The sequence below is a fragment of the Takifugu flavidus genome, chromosome 6 (genome assembly GCF_003711565.1).
Source record: "Takifugu flavidus isolate HTHZ2018 chromosome 6, ASM371156v2, whole genome shotgun sequence".
In the NCBI taxonomy this organism is placed as follows: Eukaryota; Metazoa; Chordata; class Actinopteri; order Tetraodontiformes; family Tetraodontidae; genus Takifugu; species Takifugu flavidus.
The window spans coordinates 2,740,975-2,759,238 of NC_079525.1; the positions used below are offsets into that span (position 1 = coordinate 2,740,975).

Here is an 18,264-nt window from a genome sequence, read left to right on the forward strand (position 1 = left end):
TAAATGCAGCTGGAGTGCGTGTCAGGCCCGAACCGGTCGGTGAATGGCACGGGAACGGCGGCGATGACAGCGTCTCTACGAGACGGCGCGCACATTACGCAGCTCAAGTATAAAGGCGAAAGGCCGCTGTGCAACATTTTTACCGCAAAGTTAATTGTAAAAAAGCACCGAGCTGACCTGGCTGATATATCTGAGCGTGCATCATCCGGGTGGGAGCCTGCACACATGCAGAAAAGTTCTGGAGGAGTTTCTTGGCTGCTTTCAGAGCCTTTCTGACTGAATAATTATGAAAATAATGACAAGATTTGCTGATATAAGGGAGGCCCATTTGTTGACCTTTGACATCCTCTTATTGTATAAATATGAAGAGTCAAGAGAAGAGTTGAGGAAGAGACGCTTCCGTTGGAGCGAGATGCTATCAAAAGGTACTGATGGTCACATAATCCAAACAGCCAACAGTCCTCCGGACCTATAAAAAAAAAAAGAAATAAAAGAACTTCTCATCATTTGATCAGATTCTGTGTAGGAAAAAAAAAGATCTTTTGAAGTATTCCAGAGGAATCAGCTTGATTACTTTTTGAGATTGAACACGATCTGGCATCAGAAAAAGTGCTGCCTGCAGGGATCATCGTTACATCTCGCAGTTGGTTTAGATGACCCAGATCCAGGGTACTTCTGACCACTGGCATTTTAAAGGCTGTTAACTTCCACTCTCACTGCATCTGGAATCCAGCTGCAGCCCTCTGCGTCAGCAGCGTGGGTAAATCCGTGTCTGATTAGACCCACCAGAGGCTCCGTCACATTTAATATCCAGCTGATTGATAATATGGCAGGTCACAACATTCAACAGGCCCTTTTTGTATGGACGGAAACATATTTTTGTCATTTATTTGTTACACTCAGGAAGTTCTGATGACACGAGATCACCCCAACTTCCTAAAGTCCATGAAATTCAGCGTCATCACTTAAAACCAGGTTGAGGGATATTGAACCCTTCACAAGGAAGCTACAGGTGAACAATCACATAAAAAGAAACCCAAACAATTTGCTCTTTTTGCTAAAAACGGTTTATTAGACAAGGAAGATCACAAATCTGATCCCTCGATGGCATCTGTCAATCACGATTACACCGTCCGGCTCTTGAAATAAATCACGATGTGGAAAATGAGAGAAACTCATGAAGGAGAGAGACGTAAATGATGAGAATGTAACAAAAACCTCACTACCGAGACCACGAACAAAAACAAACATGTAAAAAAAGGGCATTATAAATAGCAAGTTTGCATATCCCATTAAAAACAGCAACAATGATGTTACCTTCCTCGACAGCTTCAGTGTAACACTGGACACGCGCATGTGTGTGAGTGCACACATGCTTTAATTCAGACCAGATTTCAAAAGGCACTCGATTCTCACATCAAAAACGTGTGGACACTAAAGTCTGTGCGACTGACACCTTCCAAACATTCAGTAGTGATGCAGATGCACTAACCTCATTATTTAGATGGCGCTAATACTCCTCAATCACATTTCAGTGTTGGTCAACAGCACTTCACAAGCGGACCTTAATGCATCTAAACTGTGTGTGCATGTGTGTGGACAATGTGGTTAAAACATGAAGTGAATAACACTCATTGGAACAATATTACTTCTTTCTCTTCTAACTACAGAGTAGCAAAGGTTTAGTGAAATTATAGTACAGAGTTAAAACAAAACAATACAATTAAAACAACAAAGAGCTTTGTTTCAAACACAGAACTGGTCCCAGTATTCCCCATTTCAAAACACAAGTAGAAACCAGGCTATTTCTGTAACCTTTTCCCCATTTAAAAGGCAAAAAGCTTTAAGCCTTCTCCATGGACTGGTAGTATTCCTTCAGGACAGCCCAGGCTGTCGGTGCCATGAAGCCGTCTGGAGGGTTCTCTCCCTCGCGGGCCATCCGTCGCATGCGCGTGCCTGAGATGAAATCATAATCCTGGTGTCTGAAAAAGAAAGCAGGAAAGAAAGAATAAATAGAGTCGCTACCACGACTCCCCTGGAGCGTGGGTGACTAAAGTGAGAGCAGGGATCACACTCTCTGGCTGGGATTTGTTTATTGGTAGTAACCTTGTGGTAGTTTGGACATGTGTTTGATGTGCTGGTGATCTAATACGACTGTCAGTGTGCGCTAAGTGTGTTAATCCAGGAGGATCCAGATGGGAACATTTCACACATCTGAGCAACAGAACTTTGTCACATTCAGAAAGGCTCTTTTCTGCAATTAAAAAGTTTTCAGTTGTTATTGAGGAGAGATTAGGAGGGAAGATCCAACAGTTGACAGGGTGAGAAATAAGAGTTCTATGGAGGAGAACGACAGTAGTGTCAAATTAGGAACAGCTTGGTTGTGATATGAGCCAAGGCTATTTACACAGGCAGGCCTTTTCAGCATGCAGACTCCTGCAAATCTTCCTGTCAGCAACATTAAACTGCCAAAAAAGTAATAACAAACAAACAAACGCGGGATGGTTACCACCAAGGGAGGCGTAAAACGAGCAACCACGCAGCTACATTCTATGAAATAAAAAATAAAGCTTTATTCTTGAAAGCGTTCAGAGCGTGACACATCTTTAGTTTCATGTGATTTTTATTTTTTTTTTCATAAAATAAAACCTTTGAAGTCTGGATCACGCCCCCCCCCCCCATTTATGATTAAGAATTCCCCAGATGTGGAAATAAAGGGTGATGTTTAGCAAACAGAGTGATTTTTTTTAATTATTTTTTTTAAACATGGCCATACTTTCAAAGTGCTGGGAGCCTAAACACACGGTTGGTCATAGTTTAAAAACGTTTTTGTTTTTAAAGAAACCTGGATAAAAAGTACTAGATGTTCCTGATGAACAACTTGCTTTGGACCTAATGTTATAAATATGCATCATGGAAAACAAAGCCAACCTTTTGATTAGCCCGGCCATATTTAGTTTTTCAACATTCCTGGCTAAACTCGCAAGTTGTGTAACATAATGGAAGGAGCTGCTTCAAATCTGGGAAAGAAGCTGAAAGATCTCACGATTATTTTTTAATGACTTTAACAGCACTTTAAGAGCAAAAATTCGTCAGGCTGTAATTTTTTTTAGATAGATAATTAAATATCTCTTTTGTTATTTATTCGGTCAACAGTCATTACAAACGAAGAAACAAAAAAAAAAATATATTGATTTAATTTGACAGCGTGGCCTGAAACTCAAAACCGCAAGAATATTCCAACACTCTAACAGAGTTAAATGGACCAAAAGAAGAAAAAATTCATGACCATGACAAACCGTGACTCACTTTTTGGGGTCGTAAAAGTCCATCGCTCTTTTGACCTTGTTGTACGCAGCGACTTTGAAGGGCACAATCTCCAGAGTGATGAGCCCCGGCGCCATGGTGAGCACCTTGGCCCCGTGGGTCGGTTCGTACAGGTCCTTTCCGGTCTCGGGGTGCGGCATACCTGCAGGATCGCGGCCCACGATGTAAAAGTTGGCTCCGGCTACCATGCGAGCTCTGCAGTGCCACTGAACCTGCACATGTGCGAGAAAAACCAGGAAACAACACAGGTCCACAGTTTACAGACTGTTTCCAAACCAGGATAACGAAGAGAGATAAAAGAGAAGTTGTATTTAAAATGTTGCAGTCATAAGATCAGCCCAGACTCGTGTTCTGTATGTTATTGAAACAGTAAAGAAAAGTAATGTTACATGCTAAAGCCTGGCTCTCTGAACTCCCAACACAGAACAACAAGTTCAATCAATTATTTAATGAACTAATAAATAATAAACATCAGCCTCCAATGTGCTCTCAATATTCTTAACTGTAAGTCCCATTATCATCATCATAAGTAAATAATTAAAAGCTTGCAAACTGCGCAGCTATGCTCAGTCACACTAAGTGGTTTTTACATATGGCAGGAAACACAAAACCATGCTGTTCAAGACATTATAAATCCCCTCTCCTGCCATTTATTCCCCTCAGGAATTTGCAGACAGCGGCGTGTCTGCAGTCCTCTGCACTGTCAGTATAAAAGAAAGCTTGATCCCTCTTTTTTGGGGGGTATTATTAATAAAAGTAACCTCAAGCGTTTAACCACAAATAAGACATTCCCCATCAGGATCACCTCGGTTGGCCCCGCATACATCATGGGTGAAGGGAAGATGGATATGATGGTCGACGCTGGATTAAGGACGCCCTCTTCCAGCACAGCGGCGTGCTGCTTCATTCGCCAGGGGAGGGGCACGTCGTCGTCCTTGGTCCACCCTCCCAGTGGGTGAAGCAGCAGAACAGGCCTGCGGTAGCCCCGCTCGATCAGACGCCTGTGGGTGTCCTGCATCAGGAGAGCGTGACCGTTGTGGACTGGGTTGCGAAGCTGGAACGCAAATACGGCATCTAAAGAGAAGATGAAAAGACTGTCAAATTGTGAAGAAACGCATCCGAACAACGCAAACAAAAGGCCGCAGTGCATCCAAGCCGAGAGTCAGACCACCGAATCTAAATATACAGGAGGAGGCAATCAGGGCAAGAATCGCGTCACTCCCTGCATCTCCAAAGACTAAACTAAAATAACAAATGTAGTGAAGTGACAGAGTTATCCAGCGAGGGAGAACTTTCTAAACACTCTGACACTGGAGAGTCTGTTTCCCATCACCTCCGCATAAACACGAGGAACCAAACAAGCACCAACAGAAATATGGCTCATACCCGCATTCATCTGTTTGAACTTCTGTTTGAGCTCAGCCGGAGTCAGGCGGTACTGATCCAGCCCGTCATTCCAGTAGATCTTATCCAAGACCTGCAGGTCACCCCCGACCAGCCAGTCGCCACTTTCCATCACCATCTGAAACACAGACAAGGACGATGGGCTGTTACGGTCTCAGTAAGAACACAGGCGAAGGTGGTATCCTGAAAAACAACACTGAAATCTTCTGTCTGAGAATGTGATCAGAACGATCCAGACAGGACCTGCTGTTCATTTATGTGATCACCTCCACCTTTTGGTTGTTGCATTTAATAAACTGGACATCAACTTCCTGATAACACTGCTCACTGTCCACGCGCTTGGCAACACACCTCCAGAATTAGGACACAGAAAGCAAGCATTGTAAAAATGGTAAGAGAGAAGAATCCAGAAAAAAATAAAAGGATGCCATTACCATTAGATTTTGTCTGTTTGAGGAGTAAAACGCACATACAAATCCCATTTCTTATTCTTTAATGATTTAAAACTAGCATCTACCGGGGTTGATCACACTGAGGACACAAAAATAGGGTGTGTTTTGGGATTCAGTGCTCCGACTAAATAAACAGCCATTACACTCCTGTTTCCTAGGAAGGGGCTCCTGTTTGAGTGATGGTCCACTAAACAGGAAACGGGTGAATTAGTGCTGTGTGATGTGAAGCGTGTCCTTTCTGTGCAAAAGAGGACAGGTCAAAGAACCACCAGTACCACCCGTGCAGAAGTGGAACTGACTGCTTACGGATCTGGAAGTTAAAATATACATTTATGCGCTTGTGCACACTCGGGCTTTTTAACAACAGACACAGCAGAACACACAGTGGCAGATGAGAGTGGACGCAGACTGACACAGACTATAGGGGTACAGAACCAGTGCTGCCATTAGAGAATGGTGTTTATGATACCAGACCCTGTCTATATCTTTAAAAAAGCCTAAAATAACAAGAAAGCCAGTAAACCTGCTGTATTTATTGTTAGGTTATAACAAATTCTCGGGAATATTTACATGTCAGCGCAGCCAAAGATTCCGTTGCTTGATGAGCTACCAAATTAAATTTGTAGGACAAATAAATAACACCTGCAGAATGAGCGCTGACTAAGAAGACAAAGTGATTACACTGGGCATCCTGACAGCTGAGACAGGCTCCACTGCTCCTCCGACTCAGACTTTCCATACACAGCTCAGCCCAGAGCTCCGTGTTCTCTCACGACAAGTGGAGGGCGTTTATTACCCCGACACTGATACGGACCATCTGCAGCTGCTCTCTAACGTATCAGCAGCGGCTTTAAAATGGGGACGCGTCAACTCCGGCTCACCTTGATGTAGGGATGGTCTTTGCAGGTGGTGCCCCACTGTCGCGCGCATCGCTCTTCTTTGCGGTGTTCGTAGAACTCCGGGTTGCGCAGGATGGCCACCCGCCTGCCCTCGTAAACCAAGGCCACGGCCGTCACGCCGTCCAAACGCTCTTTGTCTGCGGTAGACACCGGCAGCACCACGGGCACAGACAAGTTGATGACCCCACCTGACACAACAGAGGAGAAAGAGGAGATGATTCCGTGGGTCAGTGATCAATTAGGTGGCAGTAAATAATGAGAAACAACAGTCCAGAACCCTGATTAAAGGTGCAGGAACACTGAAAACACACCCCTGTATCAAGCAGGTTAAAATCAAAGGATAGGTATCAACGGCACAGCACAGTCTTTCTAATTACACTTCAATGTTGTATCCATTCAGGCTAAATGTGGAATATACACTGAAACCACAGGCTTCTGTGAGTCTTCAAGGCTGCAATTTAAGGGCCTCGTGGAGAAATATCCCCCTCAAGTGTGGCCAAGCTCAACCCATCCTTTTTTTTATGATTCATAGTGTTCTGTTCACAGATTTGGGAGATTTTAAACACGTGTGTTACTCTACATCTGAGCAAATGTAGAGGAAACGGAAGGCGGTGAAGATGACTGTGGCTGCCTGGACCCTCACCTCATTCTCACCATCACCATTTAGAACTTCCAGCTGGTTCCAATAAAAACCTGGGAGTGTGTGTCAAATGACTGAGCGAAGGAGTCACGCGGCTCGTTTATTTTTGCACATTATTTGATTAGTCAAACATGCTGCGAGCTTCCCAACCAATTCAGGTGTTTAAGTTAGGGGGGTCAGTTCTTTCACTGCCATTCATTTAGTGTCAACCTCCTGGTAGGAACTAAAATCAACCACATGACAGTCTGAATACATAGCCAACATTGTTATATGCAGTCACCTCAGTGCCCTGGGGTTAGAGCCTTTGTGCCAAAAAAAATAAATGTTCTTGTAATTTTCCTGCATAATTTTGATGGTTATTCAAACTGTGTCCAGAGGATGTATGTCAGCAAATACCATGTGATGTGAAACCACACTTTGTGTTGGAATTGTCTTAATAAGCTTAAATACCTAAAGTGGAATCAAACCAAAAGCCTAAAAATGACATATTTTTGTACCATAAAGGGTGAGCAATGAGTCAAACGTTGCTAAAATGGGAGATTCATTTTATATGAGCTCATCTCCACCTAGTGCTCGTTTGTAAGAATAGCAACAATGACTTTATGTGCTCCGCACTGTTATTTTTAAAATAAAAGTGAATATCCTACCATCGAGCAGGCAGTCAAAGTGAAGACACTGTAAATACTCTCTCTCTCTCATGAAGCCGTTCAGAGGGGTGGCCCAGCCTTCAGCCAGCACTTGCACCCACTGCATGTCTACCTGAAAAATATAGTGGGGAAATCCAAAGTTAGTTTTGTTTAATTATTTACATTTATAAATAACTGAGAAAAACCACCACGAACCTTTCCAATCTGAACTGCAGGGAGAGTCGCTGCATCAGCCTTGGCCAGATCCAGTTTATTCTCTTGAACATACAGCTCTTTCACTTCATAAGATGCATCAACAGGAACTATGTCCTGCAGATTTAACATATAAAAAATTGATTTTTCCAATAGAAAAGATAAAATATTTTGCTGTAATAGAATTTTGTTTTTATCAATTACTGAATTCTAAGTAGAGCATCTGTGGTGATTTATGTAGAAATGGGACATTACTGCCGCACAGTGGCCATCCGAGGAATGACAGAACAGTGGTATTTGTTCATGTCTAAATTTTAAGTATAAAGTGTAGGAATCTCATATGGCACACAGAAATTCTCAAACGATGAAAGATATTTAAAATGTGCCTCTTATTCTGAACACAATGCACACTTGTGCTTGAGGCTTTTCTCATCCTCACCCTCTCCTGAAGTAGGTCAACAAGCTGTTGTATGCATTCATTCACACTACAGGAGTCAGTCTTCAGCACCAGCTCTGGAGCTTCTGGCTTCTCATACTCCGAGTCAATTCCAGTAAAACCTAATAATAAGTAAAATATGTAAATTAAAATCCTGGATACCTCCTATATAAACCCTAACCCTAAAGAGTGTTCACCCAGCTCTTGTCGTAACATGCACACAGAGATTTCATCGTTCCTTTAAGAACATAAACAAAAATAATATCACTGTACATCAGACAAAATGTTACTGTTGTGGTCACAGCCAAGAGATTTTTGGAGTCCCGTAACACATGCATACAGACAGTATTAACTTTAATCCTACCTCTTATCTCCCCTGCTCTAGCTCTTTTGTACAGTCCCTTCACATCCCTCTGCTCACACACATCCAGTGGAGCGTCGACAAACACTTCAAAGAAAGGCAGGCCAGCAGCCTCGTGGATCTTTCGTGCATTGAGCCGATCCTAAAAATAAGCAAATTTTTAATTAGGACACGTGGTTAGGATGAAATCCAAAGAAAAGCACTTCACCTGATAACCAAAAGTAGGACAATTTCTTCAGACTAACGGTGAGGTCCATCTTATACTTCTAACTGGCGTCATCTGTAATTGTGTAAAGACTGCTGAGAACGTCTTCCAAAGTTCACTCACCCTGCTGTAGGGAGAGATGAAGCTGGCAATGCACACCAGCCCAGCATCAGCAAAAAGTCGGGCCACCTCAGCAATTCGTCTAATGTTCTCTTCACGGTCCTCTGGGCTAAATCCCAGGTTCTTGTTCAGCCCCTGGCGGATATTGTCTCCATCCAGAGTATAGCAGGGGATCCCGTGACAAACCAGATACTCCTCTAATGCCATGCTTACTGTGGTTTTCCCTGCACCTGACAAACCTGAACAAACAAGACAAGTGTCAGTAAACATTATGGAGAATGAGCAGAAGTAGAAGGGAATTTCTCGAATAAAAGCCCAGGTCATACCACTCAGCCAGACAGTGCATCCCCTGAATCCACCTCTTGTCCCAACAACCTGCCCACGCTTGTTGCGACTGACATGGTGCGCCTGATAGGTGACATTGGTGGCTCGCTGCATTCCCTGAAATGATACAGATCTTATGTCAAGTCAGCCTTAGGCTCTTAAGAAAACCTTGGATTTAAAGACTATTTCAAAATAATCAACCCTATGTGAACGTAAATGGATGGCAATCGAATGTTTTCTATTACTTGGGTAATAAAAGCAAAACCTAAATATGCAAATAAGTTAATGTCGGCTATTAAACAGATATTATGTATGTTTGATGCTATATTTTGAGTCGATAAGTGGAGTTTCTAATCAACTATACGTCAATGAACAACATTAGCATCTGATCGGTTAGACACAATCGACGCAGCTAATTACCGACAACGTCCTTCTAAAACTAAGATCAGTTAGACTAATCAGTAACACCTTAATAGTGAGTACTTTAGCTCACTGGTGGCTGCTTCGAGACGAAAAGTGAGAAATGGATGCGTTAAAACATGACGAAGTTGCAACACTCACCCAGTTTTCGGCGGCGTTGCTAAGCTTCTGCTTCTTGTGCGAGTTGGTACAGGTCTCCATAGTTAGCAACGGCAGCCGACTCGAGCTTAATATCCAACGAAAATAACGCGTTACCGGGGTGTTTTGGGGTGTGAGCAAAGTCACCCTTCTTATCTTTCTTTTGCAGGCTAGCCTCGATGAATGGAAGCAGCTACGTGTGCCAGAGCGCTGCGGCGCCGCAACCAGGAAGAGCAGTCGGCGACAGCCACGTAACCCCAGAGCGGCGTGACGTCACTTCCGCTTTCCGCGGCGTGCGATGACGTCGCGGCTCTGAGCGTCTTGGCCGCGCGGCCGCTGACGACATATGACTCATATGTGCTCAGAAAGACTCCGATTGAATGACTGTGCACTATACTCATATTTTGTTGTCATGGCTACATAAATTATATTTAAATTAAACCGACCAACGCAAACTACAAAATGTAAAATGATCTATTTGCTCATATTAATTTTAATACACGCAGGCAAATTTTTTACAACTAATAATCCGGCTTTTTATGAGTATAAAAATGCATAAAATACACGAAATTACAACCTCTTCGTGTGTGTTTCTTTTTCTTTTTCTTTTTATAACCATTCCAACGCCGATGCGCTGTTCTTAATTACAGGACTCTGAATTAAACGCAGAGTTTTTTTGGCAGGAGGATGGTCTCAAAGGATGGAATGATTTTTTTTTTAAAATTAAAAAAAAAACGAAAAAAAAAAACTGTGCGGTTTCGGGGAGGCGGAGCGCTGTCTCCACAGCCAGCTCCACGCTTTAGTAGAAGGCAGTCTAACCCGAACACTGCAGCGATCAGCCGGGGCGCAGCATCCACCATTCAAGGAACTGCAAGTACAGGAAGACGATCTAGGAGGCCCGAAGAAGGAAGGTAGGATGCTCTAAACTGTGCACTTGTGTCCTCATCTCTTCATCGCCAGCCTCCTGCGTGTGGCTTTAGTGCTGTTTCGGAAATTTCCATGGACTATTATGATCTTAACCGTCCTCTTGTCGCATTGTTGATCACTGAACTTTTTTTCCCAGTCTTGCATAGACAGTAACACATTTAGGCCATTTGTGAATTTCCTGCCTTTGAAGTGTTTATAGTAGAAGGCTCATCTTTTTACGCACGAATGCGTTATTATATATGGGGGTTTTGTTTAGCTTGATAATAGTGGACTGAAGAAAATTTTATACCGTGAGCATCAGGTGATGTTTTGACTGTTTCAATGCAAAATTCTACACACACTGAGTGGCTCACAGTCTACTTCTTGGGATACAGCTGTGGCTTTAATTTAATTTTAATAATTCAGTTGTCAATTGGCAGCCACATTAATGAAAGCAAGAGGGCTTAATTACAGGACATGAAATGACCTGTTGCCCCACCCAGGAGCCTCATATGTTGTAACATGTTAATGGGAACTGTGTGTGGGGCGCCACTGTGCTACCCTCCAAAAGTAAACTTCAGACCCAGCTGTATAACACATGTGACGCGGCCAAACGCTGCCCTGTAATATTGGGAAGGGAAGACACCCAGAAGTGAACCTGACATTACTGGCGAGTCCACCCACCGCTCAATAACCAGTGTGTGGTTATTTAATGCAGAAAAGTAGAGGAGACTCCAAGTGTGACTATTTTAAACAGTAAAACTGGGTGTCTTTGCAGGAAGAAGCAACAAAAAGTGTTGTTACGCTCAAACCCTGACCTTTCCCAACCCTAACTCTTCAAATAATCACTGTTCTGAAGTAACAAGTCATTTACTGTGGTAGTCCTTGCGTTAATAACATAAAGCTCAAAGATAAAACCTGAAAGTAATTAGAATGTAATAGCAACTCAGTTGTTCCTTAAGTACTTTTTTCATAGTGCAGACTTGATCAGTTTAACAAACATAGTATTTTTAATATGAATGATTATAACTTTTGAGTGCAAAGTCCATGTTTAGATTAAGTTCTAGTACAATCTATGAGCCATATTCTGCACATTCAGTTATTCTATTGTTTTAAATAAACTGCTTAATATAACATTTGGAGTAAATGTTGGGTTTTTTTTAATGTAAACTTTCACTTTCATCAGAATTTAACATTAGCAGTCTTGAAATCTGGACATGCTTTAATGCTGTTCCCATGTCTTTCTGTGTATTTAACCATCTTTAACTGTCCCTTTGAAGTAGACTGTACTCAAGACATGGAACTAAAATGAGTGGACAACTATAGAAGCGTGTTATTACGAAGGCCTCGGGACTGAGTCCAGCCGTGGCGACCGTGCAGTAAAATACAGCCTTCAAGGCTACACGGTGGCTCCTCCTGAAATAACCTGAGAGAGTGGAGGCTGGCAAGTTATCCATTACAGTGCCACGACCACGTGAAATGGCTTTTTTCCCCTCTCCACCCTTTTTCCATCACTGTCCATCCTTTTACAAGCACTGGATGGGAAAACAGTGACAATCTCTGGGGAGGAGAGGACCAGTGGAAAGCTGACGCTCTGTTGACCTCCAGTGTTTTCACACTGAAAATAAACCTGTCATTTTTATTAAATGAAGTATTGATCTGTTGTATCAGAAGCTCAGAATAAATACAATGTAAAAAGATATGAATGTTGCCCTTTGCCAACAGCTTTGGAAAGTAAAATGAATATTTCTAACAAATGATGCTTCCACAGCCACTTTAGGACACAAATGTGATCTGGTGCACTACTAATGCCATTAATAATGTCTTTCAAAGTCCTCGGTCTACCTTGGATGGATTCACTTCCCTGTAGCTATCTGAACGGTCAACTCTAAACCCTGAGAATCAAATAGGCTTCTCTATAAATATAGTCCCAAGAGGGGGGTGAGAGCAGCAGTCTGAGGGCAGAGGTTAAAAGAGTCTCATTATTTAAAAAATTAACCTGTGTAACAGAGTCCAGATACACAGATCGGCTACAACAGCGCCGTGAACGATAATGATCACCTTGTTGCCGCGCGGTGCTCTGCTGGATGCTGACGTTCATGTGAATCTACGACATGTCCATCAAGGCAAAGCCTCGCCCGCCGCCCAGGGCGGGCCGTGACCTCGGTCAGCGAGCTGATGATGAATGAGACGGGACAAGCTTCTGTTCTGACAAAGTTGCACAGTCACTGTAACCACCCCCCACTACAAAAACACGTCTCATTCATGGACCCTGCAAAAGCACGAGTGATGCAGACCCAGGTGCTGCTTCCTGTATGTACGTTGAATGAAGAGATTACTGCTGTGACTGATAAATGCGAGCTGACAAACTATGGGTGTGTTTCTTTCAGATGATCAGAACATTGTGTCTCATTGAGAGACTCCAATCTGACATTAGCAGGTACATTTTTTAAGAGCGATTACATTTTTCAAAGGACCTTAATCGAGGCTGACTGCCTAAAAAGCTTCGAGGCAGCGTTTCCAGGGACCCTGGGTGCTCGCCGGCCGTGTCGTATTACCCAAATTCCTTTTGCCGCTCCCTGCCCACAATTTCATCTATCCAGTACACCAGAATAAAAGCTTTTTTTTTTTTTTACGGTTTCTACTCCTCAGTCTCAAAATATACTTTATATATTTGGCTTTATTGCTCAGTCTCCACATTTACTAAGGGAATGTTTTAAAATATACATGGAGGTGTGGTCTAAAATCCCATTTAATCAAAGTTTGATGATAGTTTGCAGAGTTCTCTGTTAGTTTGAGCACTATGTTGAAAAGCCTCATCCTCAAATGTATCATTATTTAAATACTGCACAAATCCACAGTACAGTACATCTGCACACACTTTCCGACCTCTTCAACTAAACAGACATTTGTGTGATCCATCTCTCATCGCAATAGCATCTAGATCTTGTGTTGGAGGACACTCTGCTGCAAGCTTCCTGCACTGTAATAATATTTTCCCCCAAAAATTATTGATCTCAGGTAAACCGATCCTCTGGCTGTCTGTTGCAGAGCCGCAATCTGTCCATGTTTGTCTCCAGGCACACGTGTCATGCTCTGTGTGTCCCAGGTGACATTTATTGTGATGCATTTCAGTATCCTCAAATCCATTAATGGAGGAGCCGTTAAAGGGGCGACGAGCCTTTCAGACGTGAAAGAAGGAAAGTGATCATCGCTCTGATGTTTTCAGCAGTCATTAAGAGTGAGAGCTCAACAACAAACACTGTAGAACCTTATGTGCTCCATCCAGTCTCCCATCTGGGTGTCATCTGACTCCCACTACACATTAATATTCTTCTTATTTTATTATTATTGATGATGATAATAATAATAATGATAGTAATTCTGTCTCATTTTGTTGAATAAAGGCTTTATTAGTGTGGCCGGACATCTTAAGAACCATTGTGACATCACTAATAAATGCACTTTTCAGTTTCACTATTCAGGAAGCAGAGAGCCTGGGATGATGTGGATTATAGCCCTTCTGATATTGTTAATGGTTTTCTTGACTTCTGAGGTTTTTTTCTTCAGCGAGGGATGTAAAACGGCTGCAGAGACAGAGAGGATTTGACTCTAGCCGCTGTCTGTTAGGGACAAAACCAAAGCAGTGCTGCGGAAAGGCTGGCAGACAACTGTCTGGCTTGTCCTGTTGAATGTCCACGCAGAGGAAAATATAACGCACCGTGCTAACTCACACAGCCACATGTACAACAGCTGTCTGCTATAAACTGTGAAAGTGCTTTTCAGTCACAATGGAATCCAGAGCTACTAATAAAAGATAGTGTCTATCTGTGTCTAATCCCTTAGCCTGGAAACAAACGTAAATGGCAGTTTGTCCACTTTCTCATTGCATTAATTTGGCTGTTGGACCATGTTTCCACTGGCTGATTCAAGTGCTCCTTCAAACTGTTTCTGAGTGAAATATCCAATTACTTCAGACATAATTACTGGAAAATTTGCAAGCATTTGGTAACTTGTATCTAAAACTAGTTTTATAACTCGGAACATTTACCTGTCGTACATTTTCGATGTACCTGTAGCTTTTCTTTCTTCACATTAGGTTTTGTTACTCCCAAATAGTCCATGTTTATGAAATGCACCTCGTAAAAACCTCCAAGTCCAATTTTATTTCCTCTGATGATAGGTGAAGAGCGTCAATCCAGGGGAGTGGTGTCTGTGGATGGACAGGTGCAGGCACTTATGGCATCACAGGAGCTTGTCGACACGAGGGACGCTGCACGCGACAGTCTCAATCCAGAAATGGAGGCCGGCAACAAGGGGACGGGGGGTAAAACGTGTCCGGTCCACGTCCCAGTGGCCGAGGACACAAAGAGGGGTTTTCGGAAAGGCATGGGAAGGCATAATGACTACGTAAAGATCTCGGTGCCAGAGTCCAGGGTGAACCCTCTGCCCATGGAGTGGTGGAAGACGGCGATCTCCTTCTTTTATGCCCTTTTTAACTTGGTCCTCACGACAGTCATCATCACCGTAGTTCACGAGAGAGTCCCCCCCAAAGAGGTCAGCCCGCCTCTTCCTGACAAGTTCTTTGACTATATTGACAGGGTCAAGTGGGCGTTTACTGTCACGGAGATCAATGGCATGGTGCTGGTGACCATTTGGTTAATTCAGCTGTTCTTCTTCAGATACAAGTAAGGCACATTTCCTTGATTTAACAGTTGCGTCTCCAAAGTCTGGAGATGGTAGTCATTTCTATTTTTCATATTTTTGTGTCAGTGACAAATATTGACTTTGGTGGCCTAGAACTGAAGAAAATCTGCAAATGCATTTTATTTTCAATCTGTAATGCACATTGTTTTTGATCTACGATGTCTGAAATGTGTCATTTCAGGTCAATAGCAAGCAGACGGTTTTTCTTCCTCATCGGCACTCTTTACTTGTACCGTTGTGTCACTATGTACATAACCACACTGCCTGTGCCGGGCATGCACATGACCTGTGCTCCTAAGGTGAGCAGCATGCAGTCGTATGATTCAAAGAGTTCAGGGAGTCTCTTGCATAAACTTATAGATTTATTCTCTGTCTTCTCCCAGCTCCACGGAGATTCCCAGGCAAAACTCCAGCGAATTTTGCAGTTGGTGTCAGGAGGAGGTTTGTCCATCACCGGCTCCCATCTCTTATGTGGAGACTTCCTCTACAGTGGACACACTGTGATGCTAACGCTCACCTACCTGTTTATAAAAGAGTGTGAGTACTCAAGGCACTGGTTTTTATAATCACTTGTCTACAGTAATGTAGTGCTATAAATATTTGGGCTTAGAAAGATCCCAGTAAGAGAAGAGTCGCCACTATTTCTTCCTTCAAGCACTCTTGTATGTATCGTATTTTTCCACACTAATGCCTTGACTCACACAAGATTCGATAAATTGTGCATTTGTGAAGCTTATAATGGTGAATTTCAATTTAAACAGTTTTGTAGCTGATCGCTCACTCATTCTTTAAACTTAATGGACAATTTGGGGTGAGGAGTGTCTTCTTTTGAAGACTCGTGTTGTGGCCTTTTAACAAATGGGAACTTGTAAAGTTTTCCACATTTCAAAACTTGATGGCTAAGATGACACATTACAGCAGAATGTTTATGCCCATATTTTAAATCTGGAAACTTGTTGTCACTGAAATCTGTGCTGAACACCACAGATGGCTTTTTTAAAAAAGAAATGTGGAAAAAAAGAACATCAAAGATTTCCCCCGCATGCTGTCTCTCCCCGGCTTTCCCTCTAGACTCGCCACGGTCGTTTTGGTGGTACCATTTGATTTGCTGGCTGCTGAGTGCCGTGGGTGTGGTCTGCATCTTGGTGGCGCACGAGCACTACAGCGTGGACGTGGTCGTGGCCTATTTCATCACCTCCCGACTCTTCTGGTGGTACCACACCATGGCCAACTTACAGGTGTGAACCCAACGCTGCCCTGCGTTACTGTAACAGTGTCTCCGAACAGTAAACATGCCATTCCTGCATCATTTGTCTTCAGCAAGGAGGCTCATTTAGATTTATGATGAATAAAAACTTCAGTTATTTTCTTTGGCGAGAGCGTATCACCATTCAATTATGGGGTATTGCAGTTTTTGCTTGCTGCAATCTCTCTTTTTAGCTTGCTTCATCCCACTTCCAAACAAATCGATGCTGCTAAGACTTTGTAAAGCAAATTTGAGGCTTCTGTAGTCTTTTGCAGAATTCTTCCTTTGGTGTTATTATGCCTTCATCACGTCTCAGTCTGAAAACACTGGTAAAAGAAAAAGCAGTCTGTACTTACAGACTATTTTTGAAGGACGCCCAGTTGTTTTCTTGAGCTCAGATGGTTGAAGCCTCAAATTATCATCAAAGACATCTGTCCCTTATTTCATGTACAGGGAGATTTGAGTGGCCGGCTTTGACAAGAGGAATGCAAACAGCAAAAACACAAACAGCATTTCGAAGCCTTGTTTTAGTCTACGATGTGTTTGTTCACAAATACATGAAATACACTGCAGGACATCCAGATTTTACATCATACGCCTAATGTCATTGCTGATAAATATGCCTGCATATTGTGTATGAAACAAGACACAAGATTTTTTTTTTTTACTGTGATTGATGTCTTACTCAACATCTTGAGTAATAAATAAGTTAATTAATTACTACAATTGCTTAATCAAATTCGTTCTTGATGTTAACTCATGACTAAGCAATAAAACAAAAATAAATCTAACAATTGTTTCGTAAAAACATGCTTTTAGTCTTCAGGCTTCTCTGATGTTGTTTGCATAAAATTGGCTGAGAGGGAAGGGAACTTTGGAGGTGGGAGTGAAGAAAATCAGCACAAACAACAATGAGTGATCAGGGGAAGCAAGAAAGCTGAGCACAAGCGAGAGACTGAGTGCGAGGCCTGTTGTTTTATGATTGCGTATTTAAAAATGTATGCTCTCAATTACAGATATCTCCCTATCTCTCGCTCTAGCCGCTGTGTGAACGTGCACAACAATCCACAACAGGAAAGTGTAGCAAACCCTTTTGTTTCTGTTGACAGACGCTAAAATGTTCGCCCAACAACTACCTCACCAACACCTGGTGGAACCCACTCTTCAACTTTCTAGAGAGGAACGTGCAAACGGCGGTGCCATGCTCCTACAGCTGGCCCATCACCTGGCCCCCCAACTGCCTTAAGAACCCCTGCAAGAAGTACTCGATGGTGCAGAGCACACGAGAGGAGTAACAAGGGTGGCCATAATGCAGCTGCTAAACAACCTGGGTGGATTCAGTTTATTCAGTCTTATACACAGTCATCTAAAAGAACCCATGCTGTGTCTGTGTTATTTATCAGTGTAATTTATTTGTAACATCTGCAGAACCTTTACTGATTTTGTGACAGATACCTTGGTGGGTTTCCAGTGAACTTGTTTGTAGCTTATGTGCAGACTCATTGTGTTTTCATGCATTTGTGTTGTGTTATTTTAAATATTCTTCCATTACTCTTAACATGTATACATTAAACTAAGTGTGATATCAGTATGCTCCAGTCACAAGGTGCCTTAGTGTGTTCAATGTCAGTAGGTATCCCAAAATTATCATTATTATATAAAATATACTTTGTGTGTATTTTTCTAATTATTATTATTTTTTATTCATTTAAGTGGCCTTGAGGATACATGTCCTAGCTTGTAGTTGCAACATTGTAAGATTCTATTAAAATGCAACGTTCCAGTGCGGCCCTGTTTTTGGGTTTTTTTCCCCCCAAGTTTTCAATGAGAACTTTCAGCT

The 18,264-nt window shown here is 42.5% G+C and overlaps 2 protein-coding genes across 2 annotated transcripts; one reads left to right on the forward strand and one right to left on the reverse strand.

Annotated features, from left to right (window-relative positions):
- Nucleotides 1-1,044: 1,044 nt before the first annotated feature.
- Nucleotides 1,045-9,840, reverse strand: papss1 (3'-phosphoadenosine 5'-phosphosulfate synthase 1). The gene is made up of 12 exons (XM_057036458.1): nucleotides 9,569-9,840; nucleotides 9,010-9,124; nucleotides 8,687-8,922; nucleotides 8,362-8,500; nucleotides 8,001-8,119; nucleotides 7,565-7,678; nucleotides 7,370-7,481; nucleotides 6,065-6,270; nucleotides 4,714-4,849; nucleotides 4,133-4,401; nucleotides 3,310-3,539; nucleotides 1,045-1,982 (listed from the first exon to the last, which is right to left on the reverse strand). Exons 1-12 carry the CDS (start codon nucleotides 9,626-9,628, stop codon nucleotides 1,844-1,846), a joined length of 1,875 nt encoding a protein of 624 aa, XP_056892438.1. The 5' UTR covers nucleotides 9,629-9,840; the 3' UTR covers nucleotides 1,045-1,843.
- A 448-nt stretch (nucleotides 9,841-10,288) lies between these two features.
- On the forward strand, nucleotides 10,289-18,211 carry sgms2a (sphingomyelin synthase 2a). The gene is made up of 6 exons (XM_057036478.1): nucleotides 10,289-10,476; nucleotides 14,655-15,159; nucleotides 15,360-15,477; nucleotides 15,562-15,715; nucleotides 16,250-16,416; nucleotides 17,534-18,211. The coding sequence occupies exons 2-6, from the start codon at nucleotides 14,711-14,713 to the stop codon at nucleotides 17,717-17,719; spliced, it is 1,074 nt and encodes a 357-aa protein (XP_056892458.1). The 5' UTR covers nucleotides 10,289-10,476; nucleotides 14,655-14,710; the 3' UTR covers nucleotides 17,720-18,211.
- The last annotated feature ends 53 nt before the right edge of the window (nucleotides 18,212-18,264 follow it).